The sequence below is a fragment of the Sciurus vulgaris genome (assembly GCF_902686455.1).
Source record: "Sciurus vulgaris genome assembly, chromosome: 1".
Taxonomy (NCBI): domain Eukaryota; kingdom Metazoa; phylum Chordata; class Mammalia; order Rodentia; family Sciuridae; genus Sciurus; species Sciurus vulgaris.
Genome location: NC_136461.1, coordinates 114,048,985 through 114,067,238, shown reverse-complemented (window position 1 = coordinate 114,067,238; position 18,254 = coordinate 114,048,985). Strand labels below are relative to the sequence as shown.

Here is an 18,254-nt window from a genome sequence, read left to right as displayed (position 1 = left end):
GAGAACAGATTGGAGCAGTGTAAGACCACAGTCAGGAGACCCTCATGGTGCTGTGAGAATAATCTAAGAAAGACATACCATGGACTCCTGTAGCAACAATGGAGATGGAGAGAAGTGAAAAATTTGAGATGCAAGATATGGAATCAGTAGGATTTAGTGTTTGGTGGTTTCAAATGCTGAGAGAGTGGATTACAAGAGACAAAACAATTCAGAATGTGTCTGGTTTCTGGACTAGACCAACAATGATATTATTCATTAAGCTGTAAATCAACACGGGGGAGTCTTGTTGAATGGAGACCAGGTGTTGAGGTTCCTTTTGTAGTTAGAGACTGAAATTCAAATGAAACTCTTGACTGCTGAAGTCTAACAGGCAGCCAGATGTATCAAGCAGGAGCTCAGGAAATGAATTCAGACTTGTCTGTTGACTTGGAAGCTATTCAGTTGAAAATAGCTTTTGCAATCCCAGATAAGCCTGCTCTAGGTGCTAGAAAGACTGCAGTAGGCAGAAGAGCAAGGCCCCTACTCACATGAAATTTACATTAGAGTTGAGAGAGATGGGCAAAAGAAAAACAAATAGATAAGAAAGCATTTATCTGTGATACAGAAATTTAAAAAAAGCAAAACAGAACCAAGGGAGTAGGAGTGACACAGGTGCTAATATTTTAGCCTCTAGGGCCCTGAGGTCTCTCTGAGCCAGGGCCTCTGCTGCCATCAGCATGGTGATGTTCACTGATACCAAGGAATAGGAGAGAATGCTCAGGAAAGAGGAGAATGAGAGTAAGAGGGAGCAGACAGTAAAGGGAAGATACTGACAGGCACTGGGTCTTGCTCTTCCTATGTGAACCTGGACAAATTATTTAATTTATGAATCTCAATTTCCTCATATGTAAAATTAATAGGGGATCAAAATCATATATTTTAAAAGTTGTGAAAATTAGTTGAGAACTTTATATAAGTGAATGCATAGAACACTTTCTGAAAAAAACAGGGCCCTGGATGTGTAGAATTGGAGAAATCAGAATTCTTGGCCCATGACACAGTTGTCACTGTTTCATGCATGGTCCTCTTAATTTTTTAGTTAGTTGATCCTCCCATCTTCTCATTCATTCTTTCATTTGAAAAGAATGGGAACCCACTAAACAAAAGCTAGGATCTTGAGAATAACTTACATGGCACAGCCCACTACCCATCCTCTGCTCCTTCCCACCCAAAGGACTTATTATTCTAAAACAAATTTTCATCCATATTTTCTTTTCCTTTTCATATAGTTTATTTGTATCATATATATATACCAACAAAAAAAGAATATTTTTTTGTTTTAAATGCATCTATCTATATATGTATCTATGTGGCTATCATGCTTTACATATTCTTTTGAAAATAACTTTTTTTGTTTACTCATATATTGTTTTGTGTTGATTCAGTTCATTCATTTTGAATGTTGACTCAATCTATTGAATATATATCTAATAATGAATCATTTATCTTCCATTTATGGGCATTTGGTCTTCCCCCATATATTAATATTGTGTGGAGTGCTAGCAGTTTCTATGTTTTCATTCATATTGGCTGTTAGAAATAATATTGTTGTTATTATAATATAACAATATAATATTGTTGTTATTATAATATAACAATATAATATTGTTGTTATTATAAGAAAAGTAAAGTAGATCAATAGGCCTAAAATCAGAGAAAATTCCGGTACCCAGAAGAGGACGAAATCCTGAATGGGCAACTAGACTGGCCTCTCTGCAGGAATGGTCAACCACAGACTTAACTATGCATGTCTTGTGCAGGGTACCTGATCATCTGACCCACACTCCCAAACCAGGCTTCTGTCCTGACCAGGCTAGGGCAGAGCCCTGGTGGCTAACACTGACCTGTGGGGATGATGCTGGTGAAAATAAGCAAGAGACTGGTGAGGCTCAGTAGGGAAGATTTTATTACTTTGTAACACAAAAGTAGTGGGGAGGGGCTCCGGCCATCTGCAGGGAAATTCAGAAGCTTTTGCAGGAAGATTTCAGCATCTCAGAGCCCAGGACATGGAGAACAGGAAAAGGAGGGAGGAAGAGCTATAGGTTGAGACAGGTCTTCTGCACTTTGGTTCCTCCAGCTCTGCTTGTCTGAGGTCCTCATGGCTCAGGTTAGCAGCAACCCCCAGACTGCTGGCCACTGCTGCCTCCACTGCTGCCACAGCAGCCACTGCTGCCTCCACTGCCGCCACAGCAGCCACTGCTGCCTCCACTGCTGCCTCCACTGCCCCCACAGCAGCCACTGCTGCCTCCACTGCTGCAGCAGCCAGAGCTCTGGTGTCGGCGTCGAAGAGATCTGCGGGGCCTGTGGTGGCTCAGGCAGCAGCCTCCACCCCCAGAGCTGCAGCAGCCCCCAGAGCTGGAGCCACAACAGCCCCCAGAGCTAGAGCTGCAGCAGGAAGAGACTTGAGGGCACTTGGGGGGACATTTGGGGGGGCATTTTGGGGCAGAGCACTTTTGAGGGCACTTGGGGGTGCATTTGGGAGGGGGCTGGCACTGCTGCTGGCTCTGCTGGCAGGACATTTTTGACGGGAAGTCAGTTAACCTAAAGAGAAATTTGAAAAGCCATCAGCACAATATCAAGAAAATATATCCTGTACTCTGGATGTCAATGGATTCTCCAAAATAAGCTTCTTTGTGAACAAGATCTATAGCTAAAATTTGGAAACTGAGATAAAGCATAATAAAAACTGTCTCTCTCTCTTGCATTTCTTCCACCTGTGAAAGATGCTGACCATCTTCCTACATGGGCTCAATATCAGACTCATGTTAGGTTTCCTGAGTTCTGGGGACATAGCCGGCCTTGTGCTCAGAAACCTTCCTTTGGTGACTGGATCATTCTTAGGCATATCAGGTGGGTCCTCACTGAGAACTCACTGGAAGAGGATTAGAGGGAAAGCTACCAAAGGCTCAGCTGTTATCAGTTTACCTCACATGACTCCTGTTGGTCTCTTTCTTACCCCACTGTTCATGAAGCAGTTCTACTCACTCTCCCACCCTAAGCTGGGACATTCACAGTCCCAGGGCCTGCTTCTCACCAGATCCTTACCAGACCAAGAGAAGTCAGGAGAGGATGTCACGATCAAGACTGAACAAGGACAAGCCTGGGTCCTTGTCAACTACAGGTTGAAGAATTCCTCACACTGGCTGCACACACCCCAGGGGACTCCCTCCTCTGCCCCTAACTTCTTCTGCCCTCCCTCCACGCAGTCCCATCTGCCTTCCTTCTAGTTCAAGAACTCACCTAGTCAGTGAAGGAAGAAGAGCTGCCACTGGTAAGGTTGAGGACTGAAGAGCCCAGCACTGGAGCCCTTTTATCTAGGTCCTGCTGACTTTCCGGGAGTGAGGCACAGCCTGTGTATGAAGAACAGTCACTTTCACACCCCTGGATGAGGGTGACTCTTCTCATACTCCCAACCCTGAGGCTCCAGAATCTCCTTGGGCAGGTGCCAAGAGGAATTTCAGAAGCCAGAGATTGCCCAGATATCTGCTCCACAGACCTGCTGCAGTCTCACCATTCCATCTTCATGCATTCACTCATTCATTAATTCAATAAGTATGCATTGTCTGTCTTGGGCCCATAATTTTGCAAGATATCAATGACACAAAGATGACATGTGTTGCTCTGAGGAACTTGTAGTCTTAAGCGTGAATATGTAAGTAATGATTTGTAAGTTTATGTATCATGTGATCTTAATCTTTTTTTAGTTCCCTGTAGTTCTTCCCTTGGGTGGTTTCAGGATCTAAATTATGAACCATTTGAGAGTAGGGTATGTTTTAATTGCCTCTGGATTCCAAGTACTTGGTATACCATCTGACATAATAACTTAAGAAGATTAAACATCAGGAAAGAAGAAGGCAGATGTTTATGAATCACTGAGGCAGAGACTCAGGCTGTAGTGCGGAAGCCTTTTGACTTTCTGAATCCCTTATAGCAAGACAATATTCCCAAAGAGATGGAGTGTTATTTCCACTAACACTGGATATTAACTCCTGAGGGATAAATAATCTGACAGCATAGCCATATATGAATGAGATCAGATGGGCATGAATGTAGGTTGGCTGAGTGAAGACCCAAAGGAATCTAAGGGATGTAGTAGCTAAGACCTTGGGGAGCCAGATGGCCCCTGGAAGGCAGTGGGCAGCACATGAAGGAGTGGTGCTGCCATCACAAGGAGAGGGGACTTGAGATATGGAGGAGTTAGGAACTGACAAATATTATTTTGAAATTAGAAGTTCTAAGAAGGTTTTGCTTCAGGAGTGAAGATGCTTGAGAATTAGAACAACTTCAGCATTGAACTATTATACCTCTTTAGGTAGATGTTCATAGAGAAGTGAAATAAGATATAAGTGGGGTTTTAAAGATGACATTGATTCAACACCTATCAAACAGGGTCACATTTCTGTGAATAAGGAATCATCACTAAGTTTAATGAGCTCATAATAAATTCAGGGTGTTTTTTAAGAGAACAGAACAATTTTCTGAGAGAAGTTTACCAGGGTACAATACGTATATAGGAGGACATCACCTAAAAATATTGAATTTCCTTCTTGATAATTAAATAGTGAACTGAAGAGTTGCAGATGGTTGAGGTCACTAAAGGAGAGCATGCATGCTAAGAGACAAATTGAGAGCTGGAACTTTTAATGGCCAGGTAAATGAGATGTATTAGTCTGCCTTTTGTTACAATAACCTTTGCTGAAATACCTGAGGCAGGTATTTTTTGTTACCATAACAAAATATCTACTCTGTAAGAAGCAGATTTATTTTGGCTCATAATTCTGAAGGTGCAAGGTTTAGGGGCCACATCTGGTGAAGTTCTTTTTGTTGGCAGAGTACCAAGGTAATGCAGGGCATTGCGTAGTAAAATAAGGAAAGCACACATGTGTAGGTGTGATTTCTCTCCATCTTCTCACAGAGTCACCAGGATTTAATCATTGGGTTCTACCCCAATTACATTTTTTTTTTTTTTTGAATTGGGGATTGAACCCAGAGGTGCTTAACCACTGAGTCATTCCCCAGACCTTTTTTAAATATTTTATTTGAAGACAGGGTCTCACTGAGTTGCTAAGTGACTCACTTTTGCTGAGACTGCCTTTGAACTTGTGATCCTTCTGCCTCAGCCTCCCAAGTTCCTGGGACCACAGGTGTGCACCCCTGCACCCAGATACCACAATGACTTTAATCCAAATCACTTTCCAAATGCCTTACCTCTAAACTTCATAGTTGATTAAGTTTCCACCCTCTTAATACCTCACAACATGGATTAATTTTTAACCCATGAAACTTTGCGGGACTCTCAAACTATAAACAAAACATAGGAGGAGATGTAAAACTGAAGGAGTCTAAAAAAGAAAGTTGAGATACTTATCTGAAAAAAATCAGAAGAAAATTATGGCATTGTGGGGAAAAATGGAAAAAGAAATTTCAAGGATAAAAAAGAAAACTCACATTGTCCAATGCTACCGAGACAATTCACTGGGGGACATTGGAAATATTAGCTTAGTGGTGAGGACTGAAACTACTTTATAATAATTTTAGAAAGTAGTAGTATATGCAAAGCAGAGATCATTATTTCAGGAATATATAGAAGAATGGTGAGTGTTTCTTAAAAAATAAAGGAACCACAATTTTTTTTACTATACAACTTTTTGTATTCTAATTTTTATATTATGCAAGATTATGGTGGCAAATTGTCCATTAGATTGTAGTATTGTATAGTAATTAAGAAAGCTTAATTTTTGAGAGAAATATTTTTTAACCTTGATCTTTAAGAGTACAAGGATTTTTAGAAATATTTATTCAAAAGCCAGTGTTAAGTGATGAAAGTGAAGATGATAGCTACCCTGATTATATCTGCAGCCAAAAGAAACTAGAGTTGACATCAGGAAAACTGAAGATTGAAAGAGAGCTGACTGAAACAAATGGGAGATATTTCAGAGTATTACTTAAAAAGGAAAGTTGGAACGCCTGTTTCTCTGAGGGCAAGTTGTACAAAACTAAGCAGGTTACATTTATTTCCTAAGGTACAGGTTTTTTTGTGTACAGAACAGTGATCATAGCTCTCCTTATTGATGGGAATAAAATAGAAGATTACCTACAAAGCACTGAGCACAGTACCACACATGTAGCTGGAACTCTAAATCAGTAGCTACTTCTGCAACTGAGATTACTACTACTCTGCTGATTATTATTTCTTTACATGCTTTGGTATTTAAATGGGCATCATTCTGCCTAACAAGATTTCTTGCCTCAGAGGACAGATGCTACCTGAAGTAATTAGAAGTCTTAATTTTGTCCTGGTTTCCTTGTTGGACTCAACTGAGGCCATAAGTAGATATTTATGAAGATAAAGAAGGCAAAAGAGAGTAGATATTTATGAAGATAAAGAAGGCAAAAGAGAGTTGGGTGTGTCATTATCTATTGACTGTTCTACATGCAAAGCATTATTCTGGATAATCTGGAGGATTTGGAGAGATTTGGACACCACCCTCACTTTCAAAGATAGCTTTATAAGTAAAGTTTAGCATTTAGAAGGCCAAACAAACAGGTACTCCACTTTTACATTAGGCAGACAGTGCCTATTGTAGACAAGGTTATTTTCTGTGAAACCAAGTGGTGACGCCAGAGATAGAGCCCACATAATGAAAATGAACAGAGCTGGATGCAGAGGTGTAGAGATACATACTGATAGTTATGGTGCGCAAGAATGAGACAGAGGGAGGAGTAGATAAAGCATCTTGGGGAAAGATTTTATATAATTATAGCATTAGTTATATGAAAACAATGAAGAGATCTTGATATAAAGTAATATGGGGAAGAGATGCAAAAAACTAAAGTGGCACACTTCACTCTAATTGAATTAATAATTCTGTGTGTTGTACTAATTTAGTGAAGAAAATTATTCTTATGGGCAAGAAAAATTGACTTGTTTTAATGGCTATTATAACTAATAAAAATTACAGTGGAACTGATACTAGGTGGTTACATGTTCTTGAGTCAAGAGACTCCACCATGGACAAGGACCATATCAAATGAATTTATGTTAACCTTACTATTTTCATTATTTCTTGTAATAAGAAGGATTGGCTCCTCTCTAGATTATATATTTGCCAAACTCACAAATTAAAATTAGAATAGTTCTTTAAGAAGGGTGATTTAAAAATACAATTGAGATGAAAACTCTTATTTATTATCAGTGAATTTGGTTTCCCTTGACACAATGAGGCCTAACTTATTCTTCTTAAGATTTTGAGTGTGTTTAAAAGAAGAGTTGAAAATTCCTCTCCTCACTCACTCTGAACCATGAATTCCTCACTCTCTTAAGACACCTGTAGGAAGATGGTCATGGAAGATGTGTTTTCCTTCTACCTTTTCAGATGGAAATGGCTGTTCTCACTGAAGAGATATGCTCAGCTATGTCCTGCCAAAAATAAAGAATACAGAATAATAAAAAATAAAGAATAAAGAATAATGATTCCTTTCCCATAGGCCTCTGCACTCATGAGCAGACACTTCTCAGGAAATAAAAAACACTCTACAATCTGCTAGTGACTTATTAAAGGGGAGAATACAGCTCTATTGACACCAGCTTTGCAGAAGGCCTGGGCCTGAGAGGGAGGTGGATGGAAATAGGATCCATGAGTTACAGGGCAGAGTGTATTCAGTTATTTCTGGGCTTCCCTTCTAATTCTAAATTCACATCTGGATCACTAGAAGGACTTAATTCTGTCTTCTGTGGATCAGGCAACAGTAATTAAACAGAACTCTTTAATCATTTTATATGCTGTCTCATCTAATCCTTACAGCAACCTATATATAATACTAACAATAGTAGTTGTTGTTACTAATATTATTAGTGTTATTATTCAAGTTTTACAGATGTCAACTGAGGCAAAAAGAGGTTAAATAACTTGTCCAAAGTTCCAAAATTAGTGGTGGGCTTGAGATTTAAACCCATGCATTTTAACTTCAGAGCCATTAAGGAGCATTACCACCCCAACTCTTTCTTGCAGTTTCTCTTCCTTTCAAATCTGGCTGTAGGAAAGAAGCCTGGTTTGCTAGACACAACTGTTTCTCCTTTTAAAAAAAATTTTATTTGTTCTTTTTAGATATACATGATAGAATGTATTTTGACATATTATACATACATTGCATATAACTTCCCATTCTTGTGGTTGTCCATGATGTGGAATTACACTGGTTGGATGCTCATCTATGAACATAGGAAGGTTATGTCAGAATCATTCCACTGTCCTTCCTATTCCCATCCTCATTCCCTTCCCCACATTCCCCTTTATCTAATTCAAAGAACTGCTATTCTTCACTCCCCAATTCCTTATTGTGAATCAGCATCCACATATCAGAGAGAACATTTGGCCTTTTTTTTTTTTGGTATTGGCTTATTTTGTTTAGCATGATATTCTCTGGTTCTACCTATTTACTAGAAAATGCCAGAATCTCATTCTTCTTTATGGCTGAGTGATACTTCATTGCATATATATATATATATATATATATATATATATATATATATCACATTTTCTTTATCCATTCATCTGTTGAAGGGCACCTAGGTTGGTTCCATAGATTATCTGTTATGGATCGAACTGCTATAAATATTGATGTGGCTGCGTCACTGCAGTATGCTGATTTTAAGTCCTTTGGGTATATACCTAGGAGTGAGATAGTGAGTCAAATGGTGGCTCCATTCAACGTTTTCTGAAGAATCTCCATATTGTTTTCCAGAGTGGTCGCACCAATTTGCAGTCCTACCAGCAATTTTTGAGTGTACCTTTCCCCAGTATCCTCGTCAACATTTATTGTTCCTTGTATTCTTGATAGTGCCATTCTGAATAGAGTGAGATGGAATCTCAGTGTAGTTTTTACTTGTATTTCTCTAGTTGCTGGAGATGTTCAACACTTTTTTTTTTCATGTCGTGTTTCTTCTTCTGTGAAGTGCCTATTCAGTTCCATTGTCCATTGGGTTGTTTGTTTGTCACAACTGTTTTTCATAAATGCATAGGCCTTTTCATTCTGAAGGAAAATGCAATAATCAAAGAGCTATATAATGCACACAGAAAGGATGAGAATGATGATCCAAGGTATGTCTATGGGAAGAGTCCCTGTTCACCATGAAAGTTACTCCTCCAGCCCCATCCTCAATGCCCATCCCCAGATCCCTTGCACTCTCCCCTTTCTCCTGACCCCACCCACACCTGCTCCATAACCTGTTTTCCTGAATTCAGATTGTAGAGTTAAGCATGCCCACACATACCCTACATACCAAGAGCAGCACCACCCTGGAGGCTCCACCTACAGAGCAGGCATCCTGACCTGAGATGGCCAGGGGATGGCAGGAATGGCATGAATATGAGACCAGAGGTGATGATCCTCACCCCACAGAGCAGTGAGTGGAACCACCCAGCCACTACTCACTTCCAGGGGACTCCTCTCTATTGATCCTGGCGCTCCAAGGAGCTGGGTAACATGAGAACCCTGACAAATCTGCCCAGTCTGCATTTTGGAAAATTCCATACTTCTCTTTAGATTGATGACTCACTTTCAATTTTTAGCAAGGTTAATTGGTGACATTCTCCAACAACACTGAGAGTTTAACAATACAATGCACAAGTTTTGCACATTGTGAAATTCACAACATTTCTGGAACCTTCAGAGATTGCCAAGGAGAATTATCTTTCTTGGCCTTTACTGAGTCACAAATGGAGCTCAGATTGATGTTTGTTCTCGTAGCTCTCTTAAACATTTGATTTCTTAGCTCCTTCTTGTAAATTCCCATACTATTTTTCTCTGTTCTTTTTAGTGGAGGTAAAAATAATGTAGGTCTGGAAATTATATGGTATAGAGTTGAGTTTGATCTAAAATCTGTAGCTAACGTGATTTTGCCTTAGACAGCTAAGCTTTCTCTAAAATGAGGAGTGTAACAGATAGTAAAGACTTCTTCAAAACTAAAATTTTAACCCTTGAATTTCATTTCTTTCAAATGAATTCCTCTTTGCATCTTCCTCAATGCTCAGCCCTCCCTGAAGCCACATCCCCAGAAACCACAGTCCCAGAAGCATGCTCATGTGGTCCGGAGCGTAGGTCCCATCACAAGTTCCCCAGCATGGGACAGCCCTGCAATGGTAGTTCTAATCCCAGAACACATTAGAAGCTCAAAATGGGCCTACACTCTTTTGTTAATCTTCCATGTCAAAATGAGAACAGACGGGATGAATTAAAAATAACACAGTTTTAAAGATAGAGTGACTGTGGAAAGGGAGGGGTTTGAATAATAATATAGAGGAACTGGATGCTCCTATATGATTTTTCTCAGTTTAAAACTTACTTCTCTTAGCCTGGTGATAGAGGCTTCTCTCCATATTTTTGCTTAATCTTCTAATGTGTAGCAGAAGTCATGTTTTTCCCCACACTTAGAAATGTTCTATACATATCCTGGAATTCTATGTGCTGAATAGGCAGAATAGGCAGAAAAAAGGCTTCTGCAGTCTTCCAAACTCTAATTTGCCTGTTAGACTATCTCATCTACAAATGATTGACACCAAGAATAACCATTTACTTAGAGGGAGGATCCACCTGTCACTCACAGGGCCATGGGCAGCTCTTGGCTCTTCCAAGACAGCCACATCAGATATCAGACTACAGTCTCAGTCTGCTCATTTCCTCACACAACAACAAGAACAAGAAGAACAACAACAACTCAGAGCAATAGCCTGTGACCTCATACTTAGCATGGACACCAGTGCTGGTCCTAAAAATCTTTCTTGTACAGATTCCAGGATATATGCTTTCTGCATAGGAAATTGAATAGGAAAGAGTAAGAAGAGATGTGATGAAGGGAAACAAATGACCATCAGAGATGGGAAAGAGAAGAAAACACAGAGGTTCAGTGTCCACAATAGCTTATAAAGTTCACATGTATCATTTTATTTAACACTTACAATAAGACCACAAGGCTGCTAATTATATTTCTATTTTAGAAATGAAGAAATTAAGACTCAAAGAAGCAGACCCATCTTGCCCAAGTTCACTGAACTTGTTGTAGGCGGTAGAAGTAGTTATAATCTTGAGGCATTTGATTTCAAAGTTCATGTTTTTTCCACTGTGCAGAGTGAGCTGCTTTTTCCTAAAGATAAAATCAACAAGTCTTTTATTTTAGGGACCTTTCTTGAAAGTTAGAGTCCAGTCTCTGGACAGGATGGGAAATCTGATAGAAAACCACCCTAAAGTTAGCTGGGCTTATTCTCCAGGTAGGCTGAAACAGAAGAAACCCCTGGCCAGGACTGCTGCTGTGCTCTAGGCACCCCTGCCCATGAGCTCTGCTGAAGGTGGTCCTAGAATGGGAGACCCTCTGGTCTTCAGCAGCAGCCAATACAAATCATCTCCAGAGGGAGACATTTTCATCCAAGGCTTTCAGTGGTTTCCACAAGTACATTTTCAAGTGAGAGGCCCTACTATGCTCTCCCCAACTCTGACTTAAATTTCATAACAGGCTTTTCATGGCCTGACCCAGTCTAAGTTGAGCATCTTCCCGCTAAGTGCCCATAATGCCACATTTATTGTAACTATCATTTTATTTTATTTTTTGTTTGACAAAGGAGAACATGCCTCCTTCATCTTGGAGTTCCCCCACCCAGCATGGAGTACAGAGCATGTGCTCAATGCATGTTCATTCAGTGAATGAATACCATTCCTGAGGGTGTGAGAACTGAGGAGGAGTTTCCAGGCGTGGATCAGGTAAGTAACTCCTAAGATGCGACGTCAAACTCTACCTCTACCTGGGCTTTCTGGAGTCTCCTTGGTGTATGCGCAGGCTAAAGGCCCCTAATTATAGGGGAGATGAAAATCATGCTTTTAGGAGGTCTGTCTTGGAAGGAACAGGCTTATTCTGAAAAACTTTTGTAGTATGAACAGAGGAACATGAGAACCAAAGTAGACAAGAAGCAGAAGGATGAGGTAAAGAAAAAGACAAAGTAGAGGGAACCAAGGAGCAACAGTTGTCCTGAAAAGGAGAATTAGAATGTGACTTATGTGTATGATTCCTGTTCTGGGTCCTGCCCCACCATGTGGATCTGGGTCAGTTCACTTTGCTTCTCTGAATTTCTGTCTTCTCATTGGCAGCTTTGAAGCAATAATGATATTGATATTTCCCTTGCTATTGCATATAGCTGTTTTCTAAACGAGATAATAGATTTAAAATTATTTTGTAATTCAAAAAGGCCATGTAAACTAAATTTAACCTTGCTTCTCCCTGAACTTCAAGGTGCTTCCATCAGCAAAGGAAAAACAAAAAACAAATGAACATGTAACAAAGTACTAGATAGTAAACAGTCCAGGAAGAGCAGCATGTAAGGAAGGGTAAGGAGCAGAGACAGAGCACGCTCTGAGTCAGGGTGATGAGGTGGGCTACGTGGAGTGCTTGGCCCCGTGATGGGTTCATGACAGTAGAGCGGATCTAGCTTGACATTTTCCAGTCTGAGAAAGCCTTAGAAGCTAAACCCATGAGTGTTATCTGGTGTCCCCTGAGTAATCAGAATGGATTCACACAATACAGGGAATCTTCCACAGGATAGACACATAAATGGGGGAAGATTCAGTCCTTTACTTATCAAGAATATATTAAGTGCCACCTCGTGCTTGGTTCTGGAGACAACATAGCAAATAAGACCTAGTTCCCAACGCACAGTGTGCCCAGGCTGGTAGGTTAAGATGAACAGGTCTCCCAACTGCCCTCCATGTGAGCCAAACATAAGACTGGCCATGGGGATGAGAATATTACTCACTGCCTGCCTTCCTCAGCCCTGGTACTGTGCATACTATTCCACTCCCTCTCTTTCTCCCTATGGCCCAGCCCACCCCAACACCCATCTGTCTCACATGGCAGATGTGCTAATCGGGTCATCAGCAGCCTTCAGTGGGTGGAGCTGCTTACAGGAATGATATCTGATTAGGATATTTTCCCCACCAACTTCTGTCTCAGGACCTTGCCACTTCTTGCCAAACATGGACTCCAAGAGAAGGGCTGTTATCTATGTCCCCATAGATGGGGAAGATTACCTGAACTCAGGATACCTGCCCTATCTTTAGTATCTTAGGAAGGTACATCTGAACTTTGGGGAAGAATCAAGGAATTGAAGTGGAGGCTCTAAGAACTGAAAAAGGTCCTGTTGATTGTGTTCCCCAACTCACCCATTTTATAAAGGAAGAAATAGAGGCCTAAAGAGGAAGTGGCTTATTCAATGTGATAAAAGGAATTTGTGGTAGAGCTGGGATAAGAACAGAGGAGGAAAAGTTGGGAGACAATCTGATATGATTGTCTCCTTCTTATTAGGTTGCCTTTCATATTTATTGGCATAACCCTTCCAAATAAGGACAGGAAAAATGTATCACAGCTAAGATGTGCTGGGCAATATTTTAGGTGGTTTTATGAGACACAATTGGCCTGTGTGGAGAGATCATGTTACTTGACTGGAGTCATAGGGTCAGTAAATACATCTGTCTGACTCGAAAGTCCAACTCTTACCACAATGCCAACTGTTTCTTACACTGAACTTGCCAGTTAGTTCAGATCAATTACCGTATTGCTCAGTTAAGAGAATATCATGTAAAATGTCCAGCACACAGCAGGCCCTCAACAACTAAAGGACAATTCTCCCTGTCCTTTTCTTTAGGTTTCAAGAATAGATTCGAGTCACTTTTCTTTAACAGGTATTTCATAACATTGGCTATGTATTTATATACAATCTATTTATAATATGTGTAAAATACAAAAAGTAGATTATATAAATATGCTTTTCTTGATTGATTTGGGGGAAATATGATGTCTATCTGCATGTATTGGCCTTACTTATCAGAAATTTTTGCAGAAGCATCTTCCTGGAAGAGAAAACGTCATAAAAAACCATCCTATCCAGGGAAGGGTCTTAGAATTCTACTCAGCATATTTCTTCTACTTCAGAAAAATTGTGGGGAAGCAGACTCATTCTGAATCCCACATAGCAGTCCCTCAACCTATCCCTGGAAAGTTCTCTCAGTTCCCCAGGGATTTGGTTTCATATTCTGGACTTGCCACTCTTTCTAAATCACTGGCAGTTAAGCCTCAGGTACCTAGTATAGAGGGACCCAGAATTAGGAAGTCTGGATTATTTAATGTAAGAAATGGTCCATCAAGATTTTTTTGAATTATAAAAAAACAGACTTCCCAGGCGCAATGGCACACACTTGTAATCCCAGCAGCTCAGGAAGCTGAGGCAGGAGGATCCTGAGTTCAAAGTCAGCCTCAGCAAAAGTGAGGCCCTAAGCAACTCAGTGAGATCCTGTCTCTAAATAAAATTTAAAAGGGGGGAAATTAAGTTGTGTGATTGATTGGGTTCATTAATGAGTCAGGGTTCACTCCCTGCTTTTTCTCCCACTCATAGTCCTAAACAACGACAACAAAATCATGATTTTGTCTTTAGGCTTTATAATTCCTTCCCTTCCTCCCATACAAAATCAATAGAATTGGCTAGAAAGAGAGAGAATTAGAGCAGCTGGAGGAAAGAGGAGGGGTTTTTGTTCCTGGGTCAATTTCTTAAAACAGAGATGCCAAGATTGGATAAAGAAGAGATAAAATTAAGAGTAAGCTGGAAAGACTCAAACTATCTGCATGACCAGTACCAGACCCTTGGGCAGCAGAGGACAGGAAAGAGGCCAGAAAATAAAGAGATGAAAGAAGTCACATTGCCTGGGATATTAGAGAACACTTACTTGGGGAGTTTAATGAGAAATTATTGAGTAACTGTGGATGTTGAAGAATGAAAAGAATGGATTTTTGAAAGTATGTTACGAGTTACGAAGTGGATTCCCTACAATATTTTGTGATATATCATGCCGGGCTGGGTTTTTTGGATGCCATTCTCTGCAGACTAGACAACAGAGGGCTTCGGGAATTAGCTCATGAGTGTTATGTATAAGCAATACTTAGACAAATGTCTGGACAGATAAAATCCAAACTGAGTAAGTTTATCCCTGGAACAGGAATGGAATTAGAAGTTTTAATTTTGATCTATAACCTTCTGTATTAATAACATTTTAACATAGCTCTTGCTACTTATGTAATTTTAAGTGGTAAGTATAAAAGAGCATCACATGCTCATGTAAGTTGCAGAATAAGCAGTATCCCATCTTCCCACACTGCAGGCACCACTGGGTGGTTCAAGAGGAACACAAGGTCCCCAACAGGGCCATCCTTGACTCTGATGGGGCATCCAGTGACTGGGCTGCAGATTTAAGGTGTTTGGATGGACAGTGGAGCATGATTTGAGCTGCTACATGTTTTTAGATATTCAAAAGCAGCAAACTACTCAAGATGACTTTCTGCTAGTGTCCCAACATACATCAGAGACTGCTTCAGAAACACACTCTTCCTTGCTCTCACTCTTTTATGCATTCACCAAACATGTTTTTTTCCTATGCATCCATTCTTGTGTCATCATCTTAAATAGCAGTGATCCCTCTGCCCAATTTTTAGAATCTCTCGTTATAAAAGTCCACCCAACAAAACCCTCCATAAAAAGACGAAGGAGAAAGAAGTGCTAATGATGATGGGCAACTGGCCCAAGGGCTTGGATGCTCTTCCCACAATGTCCTCCTTCCTCTTGGAGATCTCACACGGACTGCCAGAGTCAACCTGGGCAGTATCTACCCACTTCAGGGGAGTTGTAGACTCTTTATTAGGCCTGGACCCTATGGTCTATAAGATAAGAAAATGCCATCTATTTAAGTCCCCTGTGGGTTCAAGTTACAGCCTCAGCAGAGGGCAACGCTTCAGAGAAGATTTGGTTTCATGATCCCTTCAACATCCAGAAAGATAAACTCAAGAGGTTACATAGCCTGGTCATAGCCAAACCTTCTCCTAAGACTAATCAGAGGTCAGGAAAGAGGCAGTCCTACACCCAAAAATCTTCAGCTTCAGATCCTGCTAACTTGTATGGAGGAATTATTCCCAGACTTCTAGAAGGTATGAATATCCCAGGCTGGCAGTTCACTAGGTTGGTCTGCTTGTTCATGTTCATGAAGATCTTTCTTCTAATTGAAAAACAAGAATAAGAAGAGAGATACCCAGAAAGTTTCTGACAAAAAAGCACAAATGTGAATGAAAGAAATAGACGGGAAATCACTGGTCATTGCATTCACGGTTTTATTCTTGCCAAAGTTTGGGCTTTACACTAACTTTGGCAGGCTGCCTTGATAAAGAAGCAAAGTATGGAGGTGAAGTGATGAGGTTCCACATCACTGAGATATCCAGGGAAGGGACCAGAGGCTGGCTAGTGTTTCAGAAGTCATAGTGGGGCTGTAAATTCTGGAACAGGTCCATCTTTTTGTATTTAACAGCAGCAGTCATCCTCATGGTCACAACATGCAGGGCCTCGGGACCTCATGGGGATGATTCCCAAACAGCAGCACCCAGAGCCACAGCACCCAGAACTGGAACATCCGGAGCTGCAGCACCCAGAATCTCCACAGCAGCCAGAAGATCCTGTGTTGCAGCCCTGAGGATGCTGGATCCAGCGTCTCAGGGGACTTACCCCGAAGGTCCGGGGAGCCAGACAGCAGTAGCTGGTAGAACAGGGAGCAGAGCATGGGTCAGGGGCACAGCCCTGGGAGGACGAGCCACTTGCAGGGCCTTGAGTATAATAGGTCTGGGAAGGAGAAGACTGGACATAATATGTCTGGGTTTGGCAGGGAGCTGGACATTTCACATAAGTCGTCTGACATGGAGCTGGGCACTTCACATATGTCTGGCAGGGGGTTGGACATTTCACATAGGTGGTCTGGCTTGGAGCTGGGCACTTCACATATGTCTGGCAAGGTACTGCATATTTCACGTAGGTGGTCTGGCATGGAACTGGGCACTTCACATACGTCTGGCAGGGAGCTGGGACGTTCACATAGGTTTTCATCTGACTGGGAGCTGGTCCCATCACATAGGTTTGAGCTGGACTTGGAGCTGAGTATTTCACAAAGGCCTGAGCCTGAGAGGAAGCAGGGCCTGTCATAGCGGCACCATTGCCACCTTGCGCAGCCCCCAATCCTGAACCTTTGACACAAGATGGAGCAAACTGTGGCTGCTTCTGCTGGTCACACATCTTGTTGTGGCTTGGTGAAATCTGAAAAGAGAGGTCTCATCAAAACTGTGAAACTTAGAACACTTCCAGAGAAATATGCAGCTTCCCCTTTAGATAGAGTGATGGGTAAGCAGTGACCTTTTTGGAAGATCATGGATACCCAAATGCTGTACAGTACCTGACAGTAGAGAAGATTAAGAGCCAGGGATTCTAGATTCACCTCTTCTCCCTTGATCTGGCTATGTGACTTTGAACAAGTTGACATTCAACACTGGGCTTTGACTTCATTTTATACAGTAGGAAATGAATGTATGGCTTGAAAGAATATCTTCTTTTCTACCCAACTCTCTATACTTCCTTTCTTCTTATTCCAGTATCCACATTGTAACTATCCTTGTGAAATTGCCATTCCCCAACTTATTTTACCCTGCTGTCAATTATCTTCAGGGTATCTTTTCTTCTTCCTTCTGCCCAGCCAGGGTGTACCCAGAGAAGAAAAATTAATGTCAGTGTATCCTGAGCTAACATGAGTCTCAGGCTGAGCCTGACAGGGAGCAAAGAACAAGGACAAAGTTGGCTAAGTTTCTGCCATTTGCTCCTTAGATCAGCTGAACATCATTTTAGTTCATTAGTAAGTGGACCCAAGAGAAAACTACACAAATACATTCAGAGAAGGGATGTGGGGAACGCATATCTCGGAAATCCCTCCCCACACAGAAGTACTTGCTACACCTGTCCCTTTGCTCTTGTTTCCCGGGCTCCGTGCTTCCCATGGGTTGTACCATTATCTTTCTTCATGGAAATCTTAGGTGTCTAATCCTAGCTCATTCTTCATCCTATGGTTGTCCACCCCAACCTCACCCAGTTCTGTTTCTTGACAAGTCCCTATCCCAGGAAGAAAGACTTACCTTCTCTCCTGGAAGAAGCAAGACTGGAAGAAGGCAAGGATCTGAGGAACTGGCAGTTGGGGAGACTTTTTATAGGGCAGTAATGAGGCAATTTAATGGCATCTAATGAAACACCAGACATCACGAGGACCAGGGCTGATGTTGCATTGGCGAGATTCCTCCCCAGTATGCCTGGCTTTTCAGT

General features: G+C 41.2%; 2 protein-coding genes across 11 annotated transcripts in view; both read right to left on the bottom strand.

Moving 5' to 3' along the window:
- Window positions 1–1,922: 1,922 nt before the first annotated feature.
- LOC306670711 (late cornified envelope protein 2A-like) overlaps window positions 1,923–18,254 on the bottom strand; it is a 51,396-nt gene continuing 35,064 nt past the window's right edge. For 4 of the 10 annotated variants that reach the window (XM_079155615.1, XM_079155610.1, XM_079155613.1 and 1 more), the window contains one exon: window positions 1,923–2,254. In XM_079155615.1, the coding sequence (XP_079011741.1) occupies window positions 2,148–2,254 (107 nt within the window). In that variant the 3' untranslated portion in view covers window positions 1,923–2,147. Of the gene's footprint in view, window positions 2,581–3,279; window positions 3,378–18,254 lie in introns of those variants that run through there. The other 6 variants (XM_079155609.1, XM_079155605.1, XM_079155611.1 and 3 more) reach the window with 4 other exon arrangements.
- On the bottom strand, window positions 16,218–18,206 carry KPLCE (KPRP N-terminal and LCE C-terminal like protein). Its single transcript, XM_079155554.1, has 2 exons — window positions 18,071–18,206; window positions 16,218–17,204 (listed from the first exon to the last, which is right to left on the bottom strand). The coding sequence occupies exon 2, from the start codon at window positions 17,181–17,183 to the stop codon at window positions 16,422–16,424; it is 762 nt and encodes a 253-aa protein (XP_079011680.1). The 5' UTR covers window positions 17,184–17,204; window positions 18,071–18,206; the 3' UTR covers window positions 16,218–16,421.